General features: G+C 46.1%; 1 protein-coding gene across 1 annotated transcript in view; it reads right to left on the reverse strand.

The window, feature by feature from the left end:
- Positions 1-255: 255 nt before the first annotated feature.
- The window catches only part of vps50 (VPS50 EARP/GARPII complex subunit), a 222461-nt gene continuing 196211 nt past the window's right edge, over positions 256-26505 (reverse strand). The window contains exons 24-28 of the mRNA XM_036971386.2: positions 21059-21155; positions 19209-19367; positions 10506-10627; positions 2444-2633; positions 256-2011 (exon numbers count right to left, since the gene is read on the reverse strand). Of these exons, the coding sequence (XP_036827281.1) occupies positions 1892-2011; positions 2444-2633; positions 10506-10627; positions 19209-19367; positions 21059-21155 (688 nt within the window). The 3' untranslated portion in view covers positions 256-1891. The remainder of the gene's footprint in view (positions 2012-2443; positions 2634-10505; positions 10628-19208; positions 19368-21058; positions 21156-26505) is intronic.

Raw genomic sequence — 26505 nt, forward strand, 5'->3', positions numbered from 1 at the left:
TCACACAGGGGCATTGGGTGTTGCATAACGTGGTTTATTAAATAAATAAAATAAGTATATATTTTATGGTTTATTTGTTCACTCAGATTTCCTTTATCTAATATTAGGTTTAAGATCTGATAACATTCAGGGTCAAAAATATGCAAAAACAGATCACATCAGAAAGGGAGCAAATACTTATTTTCACAGCACTGTATCCATCCATCCATCCATCCGTCTGCAGAACAAGGAGAAGTCAGACAAAGTGAGCAAGGCTGGGTTTAAATGTTAGTGTGTTTATTGTGTTACTGTATAATCATCTTACTTTAGTCTACAGCGCCAACATTTAACAATTTTTCACAATAGTGCACTGGAGTTTTATAATATGTAGTCTAATTGTGTCTTTTTAAATATTCTTTTACATTTGACAACAAGATACAGGGTACCGCCAGCAAACAGATGATAGAACACTTCCAGTACTTATCATATAGAAATCATCCTGAATCCAAATTGACAATAAATAAAAACAACATTTTACACATTAACATTTACAGCATTATTTTGGGATAGTTATGCATGAAAACATAATGGAATCCGTTGCGATATCAAAAACGTATATTTTTACAGATACAGTGACATTGATGGACGCTGTTTGTTTGGACAATAAAAACCCTTTTACATATATGACTTGGAAAGAAACGAGTGAAGGACATGCAAGATATCATCTAAACCCACATTAGACCTAGTGCATCATCTATAACTTTTTATTCAATATGTTCAGAATCAACATTAGATCAGGATAAATCATTTATGGACGTAACAAAGCACAGGTAGTTATAGTCCTGGACGAACAAGCTCCGAGGTTCCCTTAGGTACAGCTCTAGGATCAGCTTCCCCTCCCCCCAATCCTAACCTTTACCATTAGTGGTGGAAATGCAAAACTGACCCTAGATCAGCTGTGGCGCGACCCTAGATCAGCTGTGGCGCGTTCACCCTACACTACTGGAACAACAGAACAAACATAGTGCCGTCATCCTCATTAATGGATACTTGAAGGGCACTAGAGACTGGATGTCTCCATAGGCGTACCCCTAAAGGAAACTATTTCATCAAACATCCCATGCTTTTTCACAAACCGTGTTTCTGCATACATGTGATACCAGGAAAAATTAACTTTTCCTGGATTTCAATGGAACGTTTTCTCAACTCAGCGCTGTTTCAGTCGCTTAATAGTCATACAAGTCAAAAAATAAAATATTAAATGATTCAGTTTTTCTCCAGGGCCGGCGTTGCTCCTGAGCGGATTACAGACGGGTAGAAAGAACTACATTATGCTAAAGACATACAGTAGAAGAAAAAGATAACTGTCTGCCAGTCGATTCAGACGTCATGGAGTATCATTCAGCATTTCAAGTCATTTATCGTAAAAACAAGATTCCTTCCTCATATACATGTATACTGTATTCACGATGAACAGGAAAACGGAGCATCTCCGTGGAAACCTAGAAAATGCAGCGGAACTGTAAGCATATAGGACATCAAAATGAGGGACATACACAGGAGTAGCATATATGTTCTGACTAAGTGTCAAATAACTGTAACATTCCTGTATGAGTGTGTTTGTTAGCAGAAGTTCTTGTTTCATTGCTTCTTTTCTGTTCCGGGTGGGTTTTTGACCATTCTAGGGTTGCAAAATTGTAGTAACGTTTTAAAAATTCCCAGGTTTTCCAGAAATCCATTAGGAAGATTCCTAAAATCAGGACTAATAAAGATATGTCGGCAATCGTCCAAAGATGATTTCTGAAAACCCTGGGTATTTTGGGAAAGTTACTGGGATTGCACAACCCTAGGGCATTCTAAAACCGCCACAGGTTTAGGAGCCACCTTAAATACAATAACCACGTCTGTCTGTCTATCTCTTTGGTCTGTCGATGTCGTCGATAGCCGCCAGGAGTTTCTGCCGGGCCTTCTTGTTGATGTGAGAGCCCAGACACACGTTCACCAGGTTGGCCAGCTGCTTCATGGAGTACTCCTGGTGGGACAGACAGACGGACACACATTATGGCCAGACAGCATTTATTCTCAGACGGCATTTAGTCCCAGACAACATTTAGTCCCAGACAGCATTTAGTCCCAGACAGCATTTAGTCCCAGACAGCATTTAGTCCCAGACAGCATTTAGTCCCAGACAGCATTTAGTCCCAGACAGCATTTAGTTTTACCTCACAGCTTGCTTCTCATGACTGAGGAGAAAGTGTCTGCCTATTGTAAAAACTGGCTAATTTAACTGTGGTTAACTATTAAGTTTTCACTGCACACGTTTTGGATACCAGCGATGCCATAGACAAGCACATCATAAGATTTGTGCTACACATTGCTGGTAAACAGGTTGAGCTACCCCAGTAGAAATCTCATTAGCACATGAACAGACTGAGTGAATAATTATCATTATACTGTTCCTCACCCTGTGGTTCTTGATGAACTGCTCCATGTCATTCTCAGTCAGGTAGTAGGCTTTGATGTAGGTCTCCACAAAGTCCTTGTCAGGGATGGGCCTCATGTCCGTCAGCTTCTCAAGCTTCATCAGGAACTGCTGGAAGTCCAGCTGCATCAGGGCCCGCCCTTCGTTACTGCACTTCTTCACGTTACCATAGCTACAGGACAGAACAGGAGAGAAGTTGACTTTGATGACTCCTGTATTATTTCTGTCGGATAGTAGTTCAGAATTCGTAAAGTTTTTGTTGACAGTTCAGAATCCAGAGCAACGATCTAAAAACATGGGATTTGTATTCTTAGTGCCCAAGGCACATGAACAAAGAACTAAAATGTCAAACAGAAAATCTGATATTGACAGATAGCAAATAAGCCAAAATAGTTCAATCTTAATTCTGCTCAGACAGTTTTCTTCAAAGCATATTTTGTCACAGACAGTTCAAGGGTTCTCAGTTTTAGTCCAAAAAAAGGTCAACAAGTAACATTTTTATATTCATATACCTTACAAACGTTATCTTCGCAGTGTGCGGGGGTCTGGATTTGAGAGTGGAAGTGTGTGTAGCAGAACCAAGTCCACCTGGCAGTGGCTGCTGACATCCATGTTTGCTCTGGTCTTGACAGAGGCGTACATGCTTTCTGGGAAAGAGACATACTACCAGAGAGACCTCTCCTCATGTCTCCCTCTCTCCCTACCTTCCTCCCTCCCTCTCTTTCTCACCGTCTTTCTTTCCCTCTCTCCATCCTTCTCCCCCTTCCTATCTCTGTTCTTCTAACTCTCTATGGGTCCTCTCTCTCTTCACATTTCTCTCTCGCTCTCCTTACATCTATACCTCTCTCTCTCCCCATCCTCCTCTTCCTGCCTCCCTCCTATCTTCATTAACCCTCCATCTCTTTCCCCTCTCTCTCTCTCTCTCGCTGAGGTTGTCAGTCCCCCGGGGTGAGACAGTGAGTCAGACTCCTCTCTGAGGGTGTCAGTCCCCCGGGGTGAGACAGTGAGTCAGACTCCTCTCTGAGGGTGTCAGTCCCCCAGCGTGAGACAGTGAGTCAGACTCCATCTCCTCTCTGAGGTTGTCAGTCCCCCGGGGTGAGACAGTGAGTCAGACTCCATCTCCTCTCTGAGGTTGTCAGTCCCCCGGGGTGAGACAGTGAGTCAGACTCCATCTCCTCTCTGAGGTTGTCAGTCCCCCGGGGTGAGACAGTGAGTCAGACTCCTCTCTGAGGGTGTCAGTCCCCCGGGGTGAGACAGTGAGTCAGACTCCTCTCTGAGGGTGTCAGTCCCCCGGCGTGAGACAGTGAGTCAGACTCCATCTCCTCTCTGAGGTTGTCAGTCCCCCGGGGTGAGACAGTGAGTCAGACTCCATCTCCTCTCTGAGGTTGTCAGTCCCCCGGGGTGAGACAGTGAGTCAGACTCCATCTCCTCTCTGAGGTTGTCAGTCCCCCGGGGTGAGACAGTGAGTCAGACTCCTCTCAGAGGGTGTCAGTCCCCCGGCGTGAGACAGTGAGTCAGACTCCATCTCCTCTCTGAGGTTGTCAGTCCCCCGGGGTGAGACAGTGAGTCAGACTCCATCTCCTCTCTGAGGGTGTCAGTCCCCCGGCGTGAGACAGTGAGTCAGACTCCATCTCCTCTCTGAGGGTGTCAGTCCCCCGGGGTGAGACAGTGAGTCAGACTCCATCTCCTCTGAGGGTGTCAGTCCCCCGGGGTGAGACAGTGAGTCAGACTCCATCTCCTCTCTGAGGGTGTCAGTCCCCCAAAAAAGTGAGTGAGCAAAACAAACAGACAGATTAGCCTGGCCACTCTATCATAGTGGTGGAGGGAGGGAGGTGACGAGACACAGTAGCGTGACTCGCAGGCTGCCTCCCAAAATGGCACCCTATTCCCTTTATACTGCACTACTTTTGACTAGGGCCCAAAGTAGTGCACTATTAAGGGAACAATGTGCCATTTGGGATGCACTCACAGTCAGTCCAGGAACTTGGGGATAAACAGAGAGGGGAATCCCAGAGACTAAACCCAGTCTGGGAGGGAAGCTGAGAGGGAAAGACAGAGCTGAGAGGCAGACACTTGTGAAGGAACTCCACAGGTCTAATACTGATACACAGGCCATGTCTATGATGATGTGTGAAGGAACTCCACAGGTCTAATACTGATACACAGGCCATGTCTATGATGATGTGTGAAGGAACTCCACAGGTCTAATACTGATACACAGGTCATGTCTATGATGATGTGTCAAGGAACTCCACAGGTTTAATACTGATACAAAGGCCATGTCTATGATGATGTGTGAAGGAACTCCACAGGTCTTATACTGATACACAGGCCATGTCTATGATGATGTGTGAAGGAACTCCACAGGTCTAATACTGATACACAGGCCATGTCTATGATGATGTGTGAAGGAACTCCACAGGTCTAATACTGATACACAGGCCATGTCTATGATGATGTGTCAAGCAGAGAATGAAGAGAGCCCTGTACAGTTAATTACATGTTAGTTGTACACCATTGGGCATCTTTTCCCAAAAGGCTGGCTTTCCTGTACTGTGATTCCTTTTCAAAACCTAACTAACACTAGCCCTGGACATAAAACGTAAATCCCTAACTAACCTTAGCCTTAGAACATTAAACCCTAACTAACCCTAGCCTTAGAACAGTAAACCCTAACTAACCCTAGCCTTAGAACAGTAAACCCTAACTAAACCTAGCCTTAGAACAGTAAACCCTAACTAACCCTAGCCTTAGAACAGTAAACCCTAACTAACCCTAGCCTTAGAACAGTAAACCCTAACTAACCCTAGCCTTAGAACAGTAAACCCTAAATAACCCTAGCATTAGAACAGTAAACCCTAACTAATCCTAGCCTTACAACATTAAACCCTAACTAACCCTAGCCCTGGATTTAGAACTTAAAACCCTAACTAACCCTATCCTTAGAACATTAAACCCTAACTAACCCTAGCCCTGGATTTAGAACTTACAGTGCCTTGCGAAAGTATTCGGCCCCCTTGAACTTTGCGACCTTTTGCCACATTTCAGGCTTCAAACATAAAGATATAAAACTGTATTTTTTTGTGAAGAATCAACAACAAGTGGGACACAATCATGAAGTGGAACGACATTTATTGGATATTTCAAACTTTTTTAACAAATCAAAAACTGAAAAATTGAGCGTGCAAAATTATTCAGCCCCCTTAAGTTAATACTTTGTAGCGCCACCTTTTGCTGCGATTACAGCTGTAAGTCGCTTGGGGTATGTCTCTATCAGTTTTGCACATCGAGAGACTGACATTTTTTCCCATTCCTCCTTGCAAAACAGCTCGAGCTCAGTGAGGTTGGATGGAGAGCATTTGTGAACAGCAGTTTTCAGTTCTTTCCACAGATTCTCGATTGGATTCAGGTCGGGACTTTGACTTGGCCATTCTAACACCTGGATATGTTTATTTTTGAACCATTCCATTGTAAATTTTGCTTTATGTTTTGGATCATTGTCTTGTTGGAAGACAAATCTCCGTCCCAGTCTCAGGTCTTTTGCAGACTCCATCAGGTTTTCTTCCAGAATGGTCCTGTATTTGGCTCCATCCATCTTCCCATCAATTTTAACCATCTTCCCTGTCCCTGCTGAAGAAAAGCAGGCCCAAACCATGATGCTGCCACCACCATGTTTGACAGAGGGGATGGTGTGTTCAGGGTGATGAGCTGTGTTGCTTTTACGCCAAACATAACGTTTTGCATTGTTGCCAAAAAGTTCAATTTTGGTTTCATCTGACCAGAGCACCTTCTTCCACATGTTTGGTGTCTCCCCCAGGTGGCTTGTGGCAAACTTTAAACAACACTTTTTATGGCTATCTTTAAGAAATGGCTTCCTTCTTGCCACTCTTCCATAAAGGCCAGATTTGTGCAATATACGACTGATTGTTGTCCTATGGACAGAGTCTCCCACCTCAGCTGTAGATCTCTGCAGTTCATCCAGAGTGATCATGGGCCTCTTGGCTGCATCTCTGATCAGTCTTCTCCTTGTATGAGCTGAAAGTTTAGAGGGACGGCCAGGTCTTGGTAGATTTGCAGTGGTCTGATACTTCTTCCATTTCAATATTATCGCTTGCACAGTGCTCCTTGGGATGTTTAAAGCTTGGGAAATCTTTTTGTATCCAAATCCGGCTTTAAACTTCTTCACAACAGTATCTCGGACCTGCCTGGTGTGTTCCTTATTCTTCATGATGCTCTCTGCGCTTTTAACGGACCTCTGAGACTATCACAGTGCAGGTGCATTTATACGGAGACTTGATTACACACAGGTGGATTGTATTTATCATCATTAGTCATTTAGGTCAACATTGGATCATTCAGAGATCCTCACTGAATTTCTGGAGAGAGTTTTCTGCACTGAAAGTAAAGGGGCTGAATAATTTTGCACGCCCAATTTTTCAGTTTTTGATTTGTTAAAAAAGTTTTAAATATCCAATAAATGTCGTTCCACTTCATGATTGTGTCCCACTTGTTGTTGATTCTTCACAAAAAAATACAGTTTTATATCTTTATGTTTGAAGCCTGAAATGTGGCAAAAGGTCGCAAAGTTCAAGGGGGCCGAATACTTTCGCAAGGCACTGTAAAACCATAACTAACCCTAGCCCTGGGTTTAGTTAAAACCATAACTAACCCTAGTCCTGGATTTAAAACTTAAAACCATAACTAACCCTAGCCCTGGATTTAGAACTTAAAACCCTAACTAACCCTAGCCCTATATTTAGTTAAAACCCTAACTAACCCTAGCCCTGGCCTTCTCAACTCTAAACTTCCAAGCGTAGGCTGTGTTTACACATGCAGCCCAATTCTAATCTTTTTTTTTCACTAATTGGTCTTTAGTCAGATGTGCACTGAAAAAGTTCTGATGTGAAAATATCTGATGTGATTGGTCAAAAAAAACAACTACTGTCAAAAAGATCAGAATTGGGCTGCCTTATACAGTCCAGCTCAGCACAATCAACCTGGATGCAAAAAACACACTACCCAGTTCCCTACCAGTCCCCCACTATGTAACACTCTCATAGGAGGTTGTGCTTGTCCCTAGTCTTTTTCCCACTTCATCACAAGATGGTCAGAGACGTTATGACATCTTTGTATTTCCCCACATCGCCCCCATTAATGCCATGTCTCTCTGGCCTAAAGAGGATGTCTCACCTGGCCGTATAAAACCCTGCCTACCAGTACATCTACTTCACACATGCTTGCACACACGCATGGTCATGCACACACACCATGAATAATGCATTGGACAGAGAAAGAGGGTACAAGTGCTGATTTCAGGAAAAAATGCATTATTCCCTTTCAGGCCCCAAAACTTTGACTGACTTGCAAGGGAGATGGTTGTTATGGGAGCCATTTAGAATGTGTCAAGTGTTTAGAGGGGACTCAGGCCAGCCTTGTGTCAGACATGTTCCCTGTGGGGTCTCTATAACAGAACATATAACAGTCCTGGGATGGAGTGTTGGGGAGAAGGAGGCACAAAGAGTTAGCTTGTTGCTACCATATGAAAGGGATGACAGGACTGAAGAGGAGTTGTCTCAGGAGAATGAGAGAAAGCTGGAGAAAAGCTAGGAACGCTCAAGTCTCCCGTGCTTATCCAGTAGGCAATCTGCGTGTTTCTTTGCGGCACTCAAACATTTAGTTTTGTGTTTATTTATGACAAGCAGATGTTCCAACAAGAGGATGTTCAACGCCCGAGAAGAAAAAGAGGGGAAGTAAAGAAGAGAAAAGCAGCTCGTGGTCGTGCCTTACTGCAGGAGAGGACAGGGGCTCCAAGCCTGCCTTATTTAATAACTCACCTGAGGTATTTGGCATATGACACGCGAACAGGGCTCATATTTACGAGTGTACCCCAGGAGGAGAGAACAGGGTCATCAACCAAAAAGGCAAAAGACGTCAAAATAAAAGATGAACGAGGCAGCAAAAATTTCCACACCTCTCCAATCCACCCGCAATAAATCCACAAGTGCATATTAGCATGTCCCTGAGTGATGAACTATCACTATAAACCATCATTGAATGAGCAGTAGGTTTGTGTTCACACATCTTTTTCCTGCCGTGTTATCATAAAATATTTGCTGGCATTACAACTAGTCAGCAGCTTTTTGCTGCTCATAAAAAATTACAATAAAATAAAAAAGTCTAATAAAATTCTTACTTTTAAAATACACTATCACGTAAACTATATATGGATACAGAGAGCCATGACAACTTGACAACTTTACGGGAATAATATGAATGATAAGGTACCACTCAGCCCATCAATGAACGATAAGGCACCCACTCAGCCCCTCAATGAACGAAAAGGCACCCACTCAGCCCCTCAATGAACGAAAAGGCACCACTCAGCCACTCAATGAACGATAAGGCACCACTCAGCCCCTCAATGAACGAAAAGGCACCACTCAGCCCCTCAATGAACGAAAAGGCACCACTCAGCCCCTCAATGAATGAAAAGGTAACCACTCAGCCCCTCAATGAACGAAAAGGCACCCACCCAGCCCCTCAATGAACGAAAAGGCACCCACCCAGCCCCTCAATGAACGATAAGGCACCCACCCAGCCCCTCAATGAACGATAAGGCACCCACCCAGCCCCTCAATGAACGATAAGGCACCCACTCAGCCCCTCAATGAACGATAAGGCACCAACTCAGCCCCTCAATGATCGAAAAGGCACCCACCCAGCCCCTCAATGAACAAAAAGGCACCACTCAGCCCCTCAATGAACGAAAAGGCACCATTCAGCCCCTCAATGAACGATAAGGTACCCACTCAGCCCCTCAATGAACGATAAGGCACCACTCAGCCCCTCAATGAACGATAAGGCACCACTCAGCCCCTCAATGAACGATAAGGCACCACTCAGCCCCCCAATGAACGAAAAGGCACCACTCAGCCCCTCAATGAACGAAAAGGCAACCACTCAGCCCCTCAATGAACGAAAAGGCACCCACTCAGCCCCTCAATGAACGAAAAGGCACCCACTCAGCCCCTCAATGAACGAAAAGGCACCCACTCAGCCCCTCAATGAACGAAAAGGCACCCACTCAGCCCCTCAATGAACGAAAAGGCACCCACTCAGCCCCTCAATGAACGATAAGGCACCCACTCAGCCCCTCAATGAACGATAAGGCACCAACTCAGCCCCTCAATGATCGAAAAGGCACCCACCCAGCCCCTCAATGAACAAAAAGGCACCACTCAGCCCCTCAATGAACGAAAAGGCACCATTCAGCCCCTCAATGAACGATAAGGTACCCACTCAGCCCCTCAATGAACGATAAGGCACCACTCAGCCCCTCAATGAACGATAAGGCACCACTCAGCCCCTCAATGAATGATAAGGCACCACTCAGCCCCCCAATGAACGAAAAGGCACCACTCAGCCCCTCAATGAACGATAAGGCAACCACTCAGCCCCTCAATGAACGAAAAGGCACCCACTCAGCCCCTCAATGAACGAAAAGGCACCCACTCAGCCCCTCAATGAACGAAAAGTCACCACTCAGCCCCTCAATGAACGAAAAGGCACCCACCCAGCCCCTCAATGAATGATAAGGCACCACTCAGCCCCTCAATGAATGATAAGGCACCACTCAGCCCCTCAATGAACGAAAAGGCACCACTCAGCCCCTCAATGAATGATAAGGCACCACTCAGCCCCTCAATGAATGATAAGGCACCACTCAGCCCCTCAATGAACGAAAAGGCACCACTCAGCCCCTCAATGAATGATAAGGCACCACTCAGCCCCTCAATGAATGATAAGGCACCACTCAGCCCCTCAATGAATGATAAGGCACCACTCAGCCCATCAATGAATGATGCAATATATTTGCTGAAAAACGTATAGAAACCAATACAAGTATTTTGTAAATCAAAGTAAGCAGGTAGGAGTTGTTTCTCTGTGAAGCCTACTCACCTCTCCAATGATATCTGCTGAAACATTCATATTTTTAACTACAAAATCAGCCCAGGTATTTTGTATATGCAAGTAAACAATTCACCCTTCCACCAGCGTCCTGTTGGCCAGACGGATGCAGTGTTCCCACAGGACATTAGACACAGGCAGAGGGACCCGGACGTGTCTGGACACATCACCCAGCCTCTTGTTAAACTCTTCAAACTCCTGAGGAACAAAAAAACATAACATTGGTTAGTTTTTTTTATTCATGTTTTTAGTCCAATGATACATATTTTACAAATAAATTATTGGGGGTTTCAAGACTTCTCAAAATCCCCAAAGGGTCATGTTAGCTCTACAAATTATTTCAGCAGAGGCACACTACATCTCATTCCAAAATCCTGGGAATTAATATTGAGTTGGTCCCCCCTTTGGTGCTATAACAGCCTCCACTCTTCTGAGAAGGTTTTCCACTAGATGTTGGAACATTGCTGCGGGGGACTCCATTCAGCCACAAGAGCATTAATGAGGTTGGGCACTGATGTTGGGCGATTAGGCCTGGCTCGCAGTCGGTGTTCTAATTCATCCCAAAGGTGTTCGATGGGGTTGAGGTCAGGACTCTGCAGGCCAATCAAGTTCTTCCACACCGGTCTCAACAAACCATTTCTATATGGACCTCACTTTGTGCACGGGGGCATTGTCATGTTGAAACAGGAAAGGGCCTTCCCCAAACTGTTGCCACAAAGTTGGAAGCACAGAATCGTCTAGAATGTCATTGTATGCTGTAGTGATAAGATCTCGCTTCACTGGAACTAAGGGGCCTAGCACGAACCATGAAAAAAAGCCTCAGACCATTATTCCTCCTCCACCAAACTTTACAGTTGGAACTATGCTTTCAGGCAGGTAGCGTTCTCCTGTCATCTGCCAAACCCAGATTTGTCCTTCAGACTGACAGATGTTGAAGAGTGATTCATCACGCCAGAGAACGCGTTTCCACTGCTCCAGATTCCAAAATGTGCGAGCTTTACACCACTCCAGCCAACGCTTGGCATTGCGCCTGGTGATCTTATGCTTATGTGTGGCTGCTCGGCCATGGAAACCCATTTCATGAAGCTCCCAACGAACAGTTCTTGTGCTGACGTTGTTTCCAGAGGCAGTTTTGGAACTCGGAAGTGACTGTTGCAACCGAGGACAGACGATTCTTACGCACTACGCACTTCAGCACTCTCGTTCTGTGAGCTTGTGTGGCCTACCACTTCGCAGCTGAGCCGTTGTTGCTCCTAGACGTTTCCACTTCACAATAACAGCACTTGACCAGGGCAGCTTTAGAAGGCAAACATTTGAACATACTTGTTGGAAAGGTGGCATCCTATGACGGTGCCATGTTGAAAGTCACTGAGCTCTTCAGTAAGTCCATTATACTGCCAATGTTTGTCTATGGAGATTACATGGCTGTGTGTTTGGTTTTATACACCTGTCAGCAATGGGTGTGGGGTGTGGCTGAAATGTATTTTGTGTGTGGATGAGCTAAGGGCCAGTTCAACAGATTCTACTGCAGAGCTGGTGAATAACGTTGGTCGACATGCGTTCTCATTAACACAGCAGAGCAGACATCCATGTAACCTTTCAGCCCTCACATTCTCCCCCTGCCCCACAGATGTCCCAGCAACTCTTGCCATACAAGATGGCTGCCGGCCACGCTCCATTCCAACATGAGCAGCGGAGACATCAGGACTTGTTGATTCAGCTGGTCAGGCCCTTTTCTCTTTTCTTTCATTTCACCCCAAAAAAAGACAAGATGATTTTTAGACAAAGATGGATCGCTCCGATGTTCTCCCCACGCCAAAACCTACATACATCACTGTGTTCTTACACCTTGTTTGTTGTCGAGTCAAACGTACAGACTAGGAAGTCAGAAAAAGGCCAGCAATCTTTCAAAACATTTTCTTCATTCACTTCACAGTGCCAGATGCCTTCTCAATTTGGGTGACTGATTCGCTGTGCACCTAAACCAAACACAGCAAAATGCAGAGCACAGGAGAGAGGTTGTGCACACTAAGGTATTGCATCTGAGTGGCATAATTTCCAAGAATAAATAAAATGACATGTCATAAACCTAAAAAGACGTTTTCCCCCTCATTATGTTGACAGCTTGAAAGTAATGAATGATTGTCAAATGTCTTCTCAAACAAAAATGTTGTGCCATCACATTTAAATAACCTGGTTGGTAAATGAGACCATGTCAGTGCCTGTGCAACAATTGCCAATAGAATGCAAATATAAGCCAATTTTGGACGCTAATATTCAACAGAAACTCATGAACACAACATTCTACACGATACAACATAATCTCCTATACAATACAACCCTGTATCAATAACCTGTCAATCATAGCCCATACTGAACAACGTCTATCTCAGAAATATATTGGATGACCAGCAGACGTTTGAACCTGACACTTATTCTCTTGAAATAAAAATATTAACGCTTTCCTACCTCATATCTTGTTGAAATATGTGTCACACACACCTTTATTTTTACTCAGGTCTACTGCGATCCTTGACATGGCGAACACATTTAAATCAAGCCAATGAGGCAGACTATTTCTTCTCACTATTTGGCTTAAACAAAATGAGATTGGCTTAGAGCGGCTTAATAATGCTTCCAAAGAGCCGTCTTCCAGACAGCCGACCCACGGATCCAGAAAGGTGAGCCTGAGTGAAAACTCACAAGAATTGGCGGCGGTGAGGTGGTTTGCTCGGAACGGTTCAGGATTTAAAGCTATGGCTGCTCAGGCAGACATGCTCGTGCATATTTGAGGGATTTTCTTGGCTTCAGGCTCACAAATAAGGGCCACGATCACAATTCCACTGTAAAACACCCATCTGTTCCTCAACACTAGATCCCTTTCTCTCCATATGCTCCGGCTCCATGCTAATCCTGCCACGCAATGGGACGCGTCTCCATGCAAATTGCATGATGGGATAAGCGTAATGCATGAATACTCAATTGATACTCATTTGAGAGAAACCCTTTAAGCCTGAAGATTTATACAGTAAGGGATGAAGAGGCTCACCTTTCCTTAACAAACCTCAAACTTAGCTTCCCCAATCTGCATTAAATTCCCCAAATCTTTTTCGTTGTTTGAATTTTTCAAACACTAGCTTGCAAATAATTGATATCGAAAGACCTCTCAAAGTGACTCAGAGAAAAAGAGGAGGAAACCTAAGACAAAGATCTTGACATGTTGAAAGAGATGGAAAGTTGGTCGAGGACGTTGTGCTTCCCAGAGTCACAGGAAAAATGTGTTTAAAAAAATGACCTCCCCGCACGTCAAATACATTTCCAATAGGCAATCTGAAAAGACACATAGCATCTTGGTCCTAACCTTCTTGCAGAATAAATCGCCAAACACACTCCTAAAGTATTTTGGTATTTTTCTTCCTGCAGTGTATTTAAAATGTTCACAGGGAGAAGGAGAGAGATAGCTGTGTGGGTCGTTTGGTGACTAGCTGACTTCCCATAAGGTACTATATGTGTACTCTACTGTGGGACCCAGGAGAACATAACTAAATATGAAATACTCTGGTACAGATATACAGCTGTCCAACCGGGCAACCTGCCCATATACTGCTTGCAACAGTTGAAGTCTGAAGTTTAGATACACTTAGGTTGGAGTCATTAAAACTCGTTTTTCAACCACTCCACAAATTTCTTGTTAACAAACTATAGTTTTGGCAAGTCGGTTAGGATATCTACTTTGTGCATGACACAAGTCATTTTTCCAACAATTGTTAACAGACAGATTATTTCACTTATAATGCACTGGGTCACAGCGGGTCAGAAGTTTACATACACTAAGTTGACTGTGCTTTTAAACAGCTTGGAAAATTCCAGAAAATTATGTCATGTCTTTAGAAGCTTCTGTTGGGCTAATTGACATAATTTGAGTCAATTGGAGGTGTAACTGTAGATGTATTTCAAGGCCTACCTTTAAACTCAGTGCCTCTTTGCTTGACATCATGGGAAAATCAAAAGAAATCAGCCAAGACATCAGAAAAAAAAATGTAGACCTCCACAAGTCTGGTTCATCATTGGGAGCAATTTCCAAACACCTGAAGATACCACGTTCATCTGTACAAACAATAGTACGCAAGTATAAACCCCATGGGACCACGCAGCCGTCATACCGCTCAGGAAGGAGACGTGTTCTGCCTCCTAGAGATGAACGTACTTTGGTGCGAAAAGAGCAAATCAATCCCAAAACAACAGCAAAGGACCTTGTGAAGATGCTGGAGGAAACTATATCCACAATGAAACGAGTCCTATATCGACATAACCTGAAAGGCCGCTCAGCATGGAAGAAGCCACTGCTCCAAAACAGCCATAAAAAGCCAGACTATGGTTTGTAACTGCACATGGGGGCAAAGATTGTACTTTTTGGAGAAATGTCCTCTGGTCTAATGAAACAAAAATAGAATTGTTTGGCCAAAACGACCAGTTATGTTTGGAGGAAAAAGGGGGGGCTTGCAAGCCGAAGAACACCATTCCAACTGTGAAACACGAGGGTGGCAGCATCATGTTGTGGGGGTGCTTTGCTGCAGGAGGGACTGGTGCACTTCACAAAATAGATGGCATCATGAGGCAGGAAAATTATGTGGATATTTGAAGCAATATCTCAAGATATCAGTCAGGAAGTTAAAGCTTGGTCGCAAATGGGTCTTTCCAGTTAGCTGGTGTAACTGAGGAATGGGAAAATTCACCCAACTTATTGTGGGAAGCTTGTGGAAGGCTACCCTTGTATATAACAAAGTATTGAGATAAACTTTTGTTATTGACCAAATACTTATTTTCCACCATAATTTGCAAATAAATTCATTAAAAATCCTACAATGTGATTTTCTGGATTTTTTTTTCATTTTGTCTGTCATAGTTGAAGTGTACCTATGATGAAAATTACAGGCCTTTCTCATCTTTTTAAGTGGGAGAACTTGCACAATTGGTGGCTGACTAAATACTTTTTTGCCCACTGATATGATATGATATATATATATATATATATATATATATATATATATATATATATATATATATATATATATATATATATATATATATATATATATATATATATATATATATATATATACACACACAAACAATTATATATTGGGGAACAGAGTTGGGGAACATTGTCAGAGCAGAAGGAAGCAAGTTTTCTTCCAGGACAACCTTGTACGTGGCTTGATTCATGCGTCCTTCACAAAGACAAATCTGCCCGATTCCAGCCTTGTTAAAACACCCCCCAGATCATAACCGATCCTCCACCAAATTTCACAGTGGGTGCGAGACACTTCTCTTTGCTTATTTCTCTTGCCATAATATGGACTTGGTCTTTTACCAAATAGGGCTGTCTTCTGTATACCCCCCTACCTTGTCACAACACAACGTATTGGCTCAAATGCATTATTAAGGAAAGAAATTGCACAAATTAACTTTAATTAGGCACAGCTGTTAATTGAAATGCATTCCAGGTGACTACCTCATGAAGCTGGCTGAGAGAATGCCAAGAGTGTATAAAGCTGTCATCAAGGCAAAGGGTGGCTATTTGAAGAATCTCAAATATAAAATATATTTAGATTTCTGGGGGTGACTATATGATTCAATGTGTGTTATTTCATAGTTTTGATGTCTTTACTATAGAAAATAGTAGAAATAAAGAAAATTAATGAGTAGGTGCTCTAAAACTTGTGAGAGAGTGTGTATGTGTGAGAGATAGTGTGTGTGTGATATATATATATATATATATATATATATATATATATATATATATATATATATATATATATATATATGAGTTCCTCTGTTTAGTATCTGTGTTATTTTGCCCTTATTAATCTTTTATCTTTACTGGCCAGTCTGAGATATGGCTTTTTCTTTGCAACTCTGCCTAGAAGGCCAGCATCCTGGAGTCGCCTCTTCACTATTGACGTTGAGACTGGTGATTTGTGGGCACTATTTAATGAAGCTGCCAGTTGAGGCGTCTGTTTCTCAAACTAGACACTAATGTACTTGTCCTCTTGCTCAGTTGTGCACCGGGGCTTCCCACTTCTCTTTCTATTATGGTTAGAGACAGTTTGCGCTGTTCTGTGAAAGAAACCATTACTAAAAGGACAACAATAATAAGAAGAGACTTGCTTGGGCCTAAGAAACACATGCAATAGACATTAGACCAGAAGAAATCTGTTCTTTGGTCTGATGAGTCCAAATTTTCGATTTTTGGACCCAACCGCTGTCTTTGTAAGACACAGAGTAGGTGTGATACTGTAGGGGTGCTTTGCTAGTGACACTGTCTGTGAATTATTTAGAATTTAAGGCACACTTAACCAGCATGGCTACAACACCATTCTGCAGTGATATGCCATGCCATCTGGTTTGCCCTTAGTGGGGCTATAATGTATTTTTCAACAGCACAATGACCCAACACACCTACAGGCTGTGTAAGGGCTATTTGACCAAGAAGGAGAGTGATGGAGTGCTGCATCAGATGACTTGGCTTCCACAATCACCCGTCCTCAACCCAATTGAGATGGTTTGGGATGAGTTGGACAGCAGAGTGAAAGAAAAGCAGCCAACAAGTGCTCAGTATATGTGGGAACTCCTTCAAGACTGTTGCAAAAGCATTCCAGGCAAAGCTGGTTGAGAGAATGCCAAGAGTGTGCAAAGATGTCATCAAGACAAAGGGTAGCTACTTTGAAGAATCTAAAATATATTTTGATTTGTTTAACACTTTTTTGGTTACTTCATGATTCAATATATGTTATTTCATCGTTTTGATGTCTTCACTATTATTCTACAATGCAGAAAATAGTACAATTATAGAAAACCCTTGAATGAGTAGGTGTGTCCAAACCTACTGTGTATATATATATATATATATATATATATATACACACACACACATACACTGCTCAAAAAAATAAAGGGAACACTAAAATAACACATCCTAGATCTGAATGAATGAAATATTCTTATTAAATAGTCACACTCAAAATTAAAGTGGAAAACCACACTACAGGCTGATCCGACTTTGATGCAATGTCCTTAAAACAAGTCACAATGAGGCTCAGTAGTGTGTGTGGCCTCCACGTGCCTGTATGACCTCCCTACAACGCCTGGGCATGCTCCCCTGATGAGGTGGCGGATGGTCTCCTGAGGGATCTCCTCCCAGACCTGGACTAAAGCATCCGCCAACTCCTGGACAGTCTGTTGGTGGATGGAGCGAGACATGATGTCCCAGATGTGCTCAATTGGATTCAGGTCTGGGGAACGAGCGGGCCAGTCCATAGCATCAATGCCTTCCTCTTGCAGGAACTGCTGACACACTCCAGCCACATGAGGTCTAGCATTGTCTTGCATTAGGAGGAACCCAGGGCCAACAGCACCAGCATATGGTCTCATAGGGGTCTGAGGATCTCATCTTGGTACCTAATGGCAGTCAGGCTACCTCTGGCAAGCACATGGAGGGCTGTGCGGCCCCTCAAAGAAATGCCACCCCACACCATGACTGACCCACCGCCAAACCGGTCATGCTGGAGGGTGTTGCAGGCAGCAGAACGTTCTCCACGGCGTCTCCAGACTCTGTCACGTCTGTCACATGTGCTCAGTGTGAACCTGCTTTCATCTGTGAAGAGCACAGGGCGCCAGTGGCGAATTTGCCAATCTTGGTGTTCTCTGGCAAATGCCAAACGCCCTGCACGGTGTTGGGCTGTAAGCACAACCCCCACCTGTGGACGTCGGGCCCTCATACCACCCTCATGGAGTCTGTTTCTGACCGTTTGAGCAGACACATGCACATTTGTGGCCTGCTGGAGGTCATTTTGCAGGGCTCTGGCAGTGCTCCTCCTGCTCCTCCATGCACAAAGGCGGAGGTAGCGGTCCTGCTGCTGGGTTGTTGCCCTCCTGCGGCCTCCTCCACGTCTCCTGATGTACTGGGCTGTCTTCTGGTAGCGCCTCCATGCACTGGACACTACGTTGACAGACACAGCAAACCTTCTTGCCACAGCTCGCATTGATGTTCCATCCTGGATGAGCTGCACTACCTGAGCAACTTGTGTGGGTTGTAGACTCCGTCTCATGCTACCACTAGAGTGAAAGCACCGCCAGCATTCAAAAGTGACCAAAACATCAGCCAGGAAGCATAGGAACTGAGAAGTGGTCACCACCAGCAGAACCACTCCTTTATTGGGGGTGTCTTGCTAATTGCCTATAATTTCCACCTGTTGTCTATTCCATTTGCACAACAGCATGTGAAATTTATTGTCAATCAGTGTTGCTTCCTAAGTGGACAATTTGATTTCACCGAAGTGTGATTGACTTGGAATTACATTGTGTTGTTTAAGTGTTATATATATATATAAATAAATGTTTCAGAAATAGTAATATTTATCTATCTTGGTACAGAGACAGGCCTCTTTTTCAGGTCAAGCCCTAAGTCAGGTCTCCACATAGACTGATTGGACATGACTGTGTGGCACCACCACTATGTTCCAGCATTCTATATGTAGAGTTTATAGCTCCTTAGGGCTATTACAGAAAATATTTACAGAGAGAAATCAGCAATGACATGATTAACGGACATAACCTTACAAAATAATCAATTACAGGAATACACAGACCCTCCACACACACACACACACACACACACACACACACACCTCTGCAGGCTAACAATTCCCTTGATAATTTAATTCATTACACCCACACGTATTCAAAACACAGTCAGAAGTCACACATGCCACATTACCTTTAACAGGACGTCAACGTACACGTTGTGCTGCGACATTATCTCCCTAATATCCCACTTAACTCCAGCCATCAGCAGCAGCATCTGTTCGTAGTCTAAAGCCTTGGCCGCCACCACCCAGTATATGGGTTTACGTAGCTCACTGGCCGTGGAGACAGTCTATAAGAGAATGACAAGGATAATGGAATAAACAAAGACAGATATTCATTTGGAGGTTCTTTAGAAAATGTGAAACCTTCACAACTTTGTAATGGTACACACATTGAAAAAACAAGCTAACACCGGAGGGTTTGTGCTCAACAGCCATTTACACCCTCACTGATAAGGCCATGTGTGATGAACAGCCATTTACACCCTCACTGATAAGGCCATGTGTGGTCAACAGCCATTTACACCCTCACTGATAAGGCCATGTGTGATGAACAGCCATTTACACCCTCACTGATAAGGCCATGTGTGATGAACAGCCATTTACACCCTCACTGATAAGGCCATGTGTGATGAACAGCCATTTACACCCTCACTGATAAGGCCATGTGTGGTCAACAGCCATTTACACCCTCACTGATAAGGCCATGTGTGATGAACAGCCATTTACATCCTCACTGATAAGGCCATGTGTGATGAACAGCCATTTACACCCTCACTGATAAGGCCATGTGTGGTCAACAGCCATTTACACCCTCACTGATAAGGCCATGTGTGATGAACAGCCATTTACATCCTCACTGATAAGGCCATGTGTGATGAACAGCCATTTACATCCTCACTGATAAGGCCATGTGTGATGAACAGCCATTTACATCCTCACTGATAAGGCCATGTGTGATGAACAGCCATTTACATCCTCACTGATAAGGCCATGTGTGATGAACAGCCATTTACACCCTCACTGATAAGGCCATGTGTGATGAACAGCCATTTACATCCTCACTGATAAGGCCATGTGTGGTCAACAGCCATTTACACCCTCACTGATAAGGCCATGTGTGGTCAACAGCCATTTACACCCTCACTGATAAGGCCATGTGTGGTCAACAGCCATTTACACCCTCACTGATAAGGCCATGTGTGGTCAACAGCCATTTACACCCTCACTGATAAGGCCATGTGTGGTCAACAGCCATTTACACCCTCACTGATAAGGCCATGTGTGGTCAACAGCCATTTACACCCTCACTGATAAGGCCATGTGTGGTCAACAGCCGTTTACACCCTCACTGATAAGGCCATGTGTGGTCAACAGCCATTTACACCCTCACTGATAAGGCCATGTGTGGTCAACAGCCATTTACACCCTCACTGATAAGGCCATGTGTGGTCAACAGCCGTTTACACCCTCACTGATAAGGCCATGTGTGGTCAACAGCCGTTTACACCCTCACTGATAAGGCCATGTGTGGTCAACAGCCATTTACACCCTCACTGATAAGGCCATGTGTGGTCAACAGCCATTTACACCCTCACTGATAAGGCCATGTGTGGTCAACAGCCGTTTACACCCTCACTGATAAGGCCATGTGTGGTCAACAGCCATTTACACCCTCACTGATAAGGCCATGTGTGGTCAACAGCCGTTTACACCCTCACTGATAAAGCCATGTGTACAGTCATGGCCAAAAGTTTTGAGAATGACACAATAATTCATTTTCACAAAGTCTGCTACCTCAGTTTGTATGATGACAATTTGCATATACTCCAGAATGTTATGAAGAGTGATCAGATGAATTGCAATTAATTTCAAAGTCCCTCTTTGCCATGCAAATGATGGTCTGTGCAACGCCCCACTGAACTTTACAGGGAATAAGGTGCTATTTCAGATACATCCATGAAGTTGTGGACTGACTGACCTGTGAGTAGAACTGCTGGAGGAACGGCTTCTTGGCTGCAGGCATCATGGTGTCTAGGTGAGACTGAAGGAACTCAAACTGCTCGGCCAGAAACACCCTGGAGAGAAACCAGTACAGGCTTTTAGCTAGGTGGATCAGAGATGGAGGCAGGGTTAAAGGAGTATGGAAAGGGATAGGAGGGGACAGGGAAGCAGGGGCTTTGGCTGGATGGATTGGGATATTACAGACAGAAAGGTTTGCCGTTATCCACCTCTCTCCCCTGAGCTTTAGAAACTTCTCTTGATTCCTCTGTGCTTGTTACCGAGGTCATTTCAGTCTTAACTTCAGATGGAGGTGGAATGGGGTGGGACGTAGCTAGAGAGGTAGTTTTGGCCAGGTCATACTGCACCTTCTTTGTTGGTAGAAATGAACACCATATCAGGCCTGCAAGCCTAAAACTCAGTTTTTACATTCACTGGGTTTTCATCAACACTGCTATATAATAGCAAACACTGAGCAGAACAGTTTGGGGGAGGAAAACTAAAATCAATAGAAACAAAAACAAAAGCTTATCCAGTCTAAAACCTGTGGCACATTTTTCTAAATGTGTCAGCGTAATCGATGCCATTATTTTCAGTTTGTTTACATTTTGCTTACATAAACACAATTCAAGAAAATAAGTTCAGCTAACTGGGTTGGAGTTCAGGCGAGTCAGCCAGTCAGCCAGCCAGTCAGGGAACTAGAGTAGCATAGAACCCTGGAGTGTCATACAATAACCACAGATTTATGAAGGGCAACAGAGAATGCTGAACAGGAGATTTGTTTTTAATGACTGACCACGTAGCAAGGCCATGGCAATATAAATAGTTTAGCCATTGAATAGGAGTTGCACTTGAAGCTTGTTTTTTTTGGTGATGCAACACGAACCATTCCAATGTCATTACTGAGGATAGAGACCAGAGAAAGATATTAAACGTGTATGTCTATAATGTGTCGTTTCCAAGATGCGCGTTACATAAAGACATTGAGAGGACAAATTCTTTATTAACAAGTGCTTGTTACAGTAGCAGCTAGCTGACCAATGACAAACAGAAACACATTTAAACTTTGTGAAAATCTGTGTGTCGGGGACGGATATAAACTGCAAATGTTGGGTCAAGCGGATGAGTGGGAAGCAAATAGAACGTCACCAAAGACCAGAAAGAGTGCATTACACTCAACCATCCAACATTAACAAGCACAAGTAGTGTCCAAGACGCCACGAGACACACACACAGCTAGCACCTGCCACTGCTTAATACACCAACAGCCCCACAAACGAGCCTTGGCAAATACATTTGTTTTTCTGGACTCTGAAAATGTTCATTATGCACCAGCCGCCACCGTGAACACAAAGCTTACGTTTACCGTGGGGAGAGATATGCCGCTAAGCCGCGGGGGCCAAACGAGCTAAGCCCTGCCATTTATTGGGTTATGCTTATATAAATAGACAATGGCTAAAGGCATTTTCCCCGGCCCTCATCTCTTGCACCTATAATCTTGATCTTTGCCCAGGGCCCCGGGGCGGCCCTCATTGATTATTCCATTAAAGCAAATGCTAAATGAGGTGTTACAGGTAGAGAAGGCCTTTAGAGGCTCCAACAGCCAGTAATAGCTATATTAAAAATGGTGTATTATATGCTGAGCATGTCTCTGTGCTGCGGCAGAGGGGTTAGAAGCTTGTTTTACTCCAATGTAAACAAAGTAAAAGTAAACAAGTAAAAGTAAACAAACAATGTAAAGCCTCAAAACATGGTTAAAACTATAATTTTGATAGTCCTTGAATCCAATTTCTCCAGTCCCATCCGTCAGCTTTCTACCGAAATAGTGGCAGGGAGAACGCTTTTTCATTGTTTCATTTGTTGATTGGCCCTTTAATTAAGCGGTGTCCCTTTCTGCTACCTGCTCTCAAAGGTTTAAAAAGATAACGTTTCATCAAAACCTTTTCAGTCTAGTTTTCTATTGGGGCCATCTGGCAGCGGGTGTGGTGGCTGGTGCATCGGAGTCGGGGTCCCTGGCTGGCATATGGGCATTCATAAGTAGTTTCACATAAACCACTCCAAGTCGGGGATCGGCTATTGTTAGACTGTTATGTATGAATAGTGAATGCCTAAGTGTATGTGTGTGTGTGTGTGTGTGTGTGTGTGTGTGTGTGTGTGTGTGTGGTGTGTAGATGAGGGAGTGAAAAGGGAGTGAGAAATGAAGTGAGAGAGACCGAGACCGAGAGAGACCGAAAGAGAGAGAGACCGAGAGAGAGAGAGAGAGAGAGAGAGAGAGAGAGAGAGAGAGAAAGCGAGACCGAGAGCGAGCGAGACCGAGAGACAGAGACCGAGAGACCGAGAGAGAGCGAGCGAGACCCAGCGAGAGAGCGAAAACGAGAGAGAGCGAGAGAGCGAGCAAGACCGAGCGAGAGAGACCCAGCGAGAGAGCGAAAACGAGAGAGAGCGAGAGAGCGAGCGAGACCGAGCGAGAGAGCGAGACCGAGCGAGACCGAGCAAGAGAGCGACACCGAGCGAGACCGAGAGAAAGAGCGAGCGAGACCCAGCGAGAGAGCGAAAACGAGAGAGAGCGAGAGAGCGAGCGAGACCGAGCGAGAGAGCGAGACCGAGCGAGAGAGCGAGACCGAGCGAGAGAGCGAGCGAGCCCGAGCGAGCGAGACCGAGCGAGCGAGCGAGCAAGCGAGACCGAGCGAGTGCGAGCGAGACCGAACGAGAGAGCGAGGCCGAGCGAGTGAAAACGCGAGCCCGAGCGAGAGAGAGCGCGAGACCGAGCGAGAGCGAGACCGAGCGAGACCGACAGAGAGCGAGACCGACAGAGAGCGAGACCGACAGAGAGCGAGACCGACAGAGAGCGAGACCGACAGAGAGCGAGACCGACAGAGAGCGAGACCGACAGAGAGCGAGACCGACAGAGAGCGAGACCGACAGAGAGCGAGACCGACAGAGAGCGAGACCGACAGAGAGCGAGACCGACAGAGAGCGAGACCGACAGAGAGCGAGACCGACAGAGAGCGAGACCGACAGAGAGCGAGACCGAGAGAGAGCGAGACCGAGCGAGACCGAGAGAGAGAGAGCGAGAGAGAGCGAGACCGAAAGAGAGCGAGACAGAAAGAGAGCGAGACAGAAAGAGAGCGAGACAGAAAGAGAGCGAGACCGAAAGAGAGCGAGACCGAAAGAGAGCGAGACCGAAAGAGAGCGAGACCGAAAGAGAGCGAGACCGAAAGAGAGCGAGACCGACAGAGAGCGAGACCGACAGAGAGCGAGACCGACAGAGAGCGAGACCGACAGAGAGCGAGACCGACAGAGAGCGAGACCGACAGAGAGCGAGACCGACAGAGAGCGAGACCGACAGAGAGCGAGACCGACAGAGAGCGAGACCGACAGAGAGCGAGACCGACAGAGAGCGAGACCGACAGAGAGCGAGACCGACAGAGAGCGAGACCGACAGAGAGCGAGACCGACAGAGAGCGAGACCGACAGAGAGCGAGACCGACAGAGAGCGAGACCGACAGAGAGCGAGACCGAGAGAGAGCGAGACCGAGCGAGACCGAGAGAGAGAGAGCGAGAGAGAGCGAGACAGAAAGAGAGCGAGACAGAAAGAGAGCGAGACAGAAAGAGAGCGAGACAGAAAGAGAGCGAGACAGAAAGAGAGCGAGACCGAAAGAGAGCGAGACCGAAAGAGAGCGAGACCGAAAGAGAGCGAGACCGAAAGAGAGCGAGACCGAAAGAGAGCGAGACCGAAAGAGAGCGAGCGAGACCGAAAGAGAGCGAGCGAGACCGAGCGAGAGAGCGAAAACGAGAGAGAGCGAGCGAGCGAAAACGAGAGAGACCGAGCGAGAGCGAGCGAGCGAGCGAGACCGAGCGAGAGTGCGAGACCGAGAGAGAGCGAGATCGAAAGAGAGCGAGCGAGACCGAGCGAGAGAGCGAAAACGAGAGAGCGATCGAAAACGAGAGAAAGCGAGAGAGACCGAGCGAGAGAGCGAGCGAGCCCGAGCGAAAGCGAGCGAGCGAGCCCGAGCGAGAGCGAGCGAGACCGAGCGAGAGCGCGAGACCGAGCGAGACCGAGCGAGAGAGCGAGACCGAGCGAGAGAGCGAGACCGAGCGAGAGAGCGAGACCGAGCGAGAGAGCGAGACCGAGCGAGAGAGCGAGACCGAGCGAGAGAGCGAGACCGAGCGAGAGAGCGAGACCGAGCGAGAGAGCGAGACCGACAGAGAGCGAGACCGACAGAGAGCGAGACCGACAGAGAGCGAGACCGACAGAGAGCGAGACCGACAGAGAGCGAGCCCGACAGAGAGCGAGCGAGACCGAGAGCGAGCGAGACCGAGAGCGAGCGAGACCGAGAGCGAGCGAGACCGAGAGCGAGACCGAGAGCGAGACCGAGAGCGAGACCGAGACAGCGAGAGTGAGAGAGAGAGCGAGAGCGCGAGCGAGACCGAGCGAGACCGAGCGAGACCGAGAGAGACCGAGAGAGACCGAGAGAGAGCGAGAGAGAGCGAGAGAGAGACCGAGAGAGCAAGCGAGACCGAGACCGAGAGAGCGAGACCGAGAGAGCGAGACCGAGAGAGAGACCGAGAGAGAGAGAGCGAGAGAGAGCGAGCGAGAGAGAGAGCGAGCGAGCGAGAGAGACCGAGCGAGAGCGAGCGAGCGAGACCGAGCGAGAGAGACCGAGCGAGAGAGACCGAGCGAGAGAGACCGAGCGAGAGAGACCGAGCGAGAGAGACCGAGCGAGAGAGACCGAGCGAGAGAGACCGAGCGAGAGAGACCGAGCGAGAGAGACCGAGCGAGAGCGCGAGACCGAGCGAGACCGAGAGAGAGAGAGCGAGAGAGAGAGTGCGAGAGAGAGCGAGACCGAAAGAGAGCGAGCGAGACCGAGCGAGAGAGCGAAAACGAGAGAGAGCGAGAGAGCGAGCGAGCGAAAACGAGAGAGAGCGAGCGAGACCGAGCGAGAGCGAGCGAGAGACCGAGCGAGACCGAGCGAGAGAGCGAGACCGAGCGAGAGAGAGAGACCGACAGAGAGCGAGACCGACAGAGAGCGAGACCGACAGAGAGCGAGACCGACAGAGAGCGAGACCGACAGAGAGCGAGACCGACAGAGAGCGAGCCCGACAGAAAGCGAGCGAGACCGAGAGCGAGCGAGACCGAGAGCGAGCGAGACCGAGAGCGAGCGAGACCGAGCGAGAGCGCGAGCGAGCGAGACCGAGCGAGACCGAGAGAGACCGAGAGAGACCGAGAGAGACCGAGAGAGACCGAGAGAGACCGAGAGAGACCGAGAGAGAGCGAGAGAGAGCGAGAGAGAGCGAGAGAGCAAGCGAGACCGAGAGAGCGAGACCGAGAGAGCGAGAGCGAGAGAGAGCGAGCGAGAGAGAGCGAGAGAGAGAGCGAGAGCGAGAGAGCGAGAGCGAGCGAGAGAGAGCGAGAGAGAGCGAGCG

Source organism: Oncorhynchus mykiss, chromosome 30 (assembly GCF_057628025.1).
Source record: "Oncorhynchus mykiss isolate SJ-2025 chromosome 30, ASM5762802v1, whole genome shotgun sequence".
NCBI lineage: Eukaryota > Metazoa > Chordata > Actinopteri > Salmoniformes > Salmonidae > Oncorhynchus > Oncorhynchus mykiss.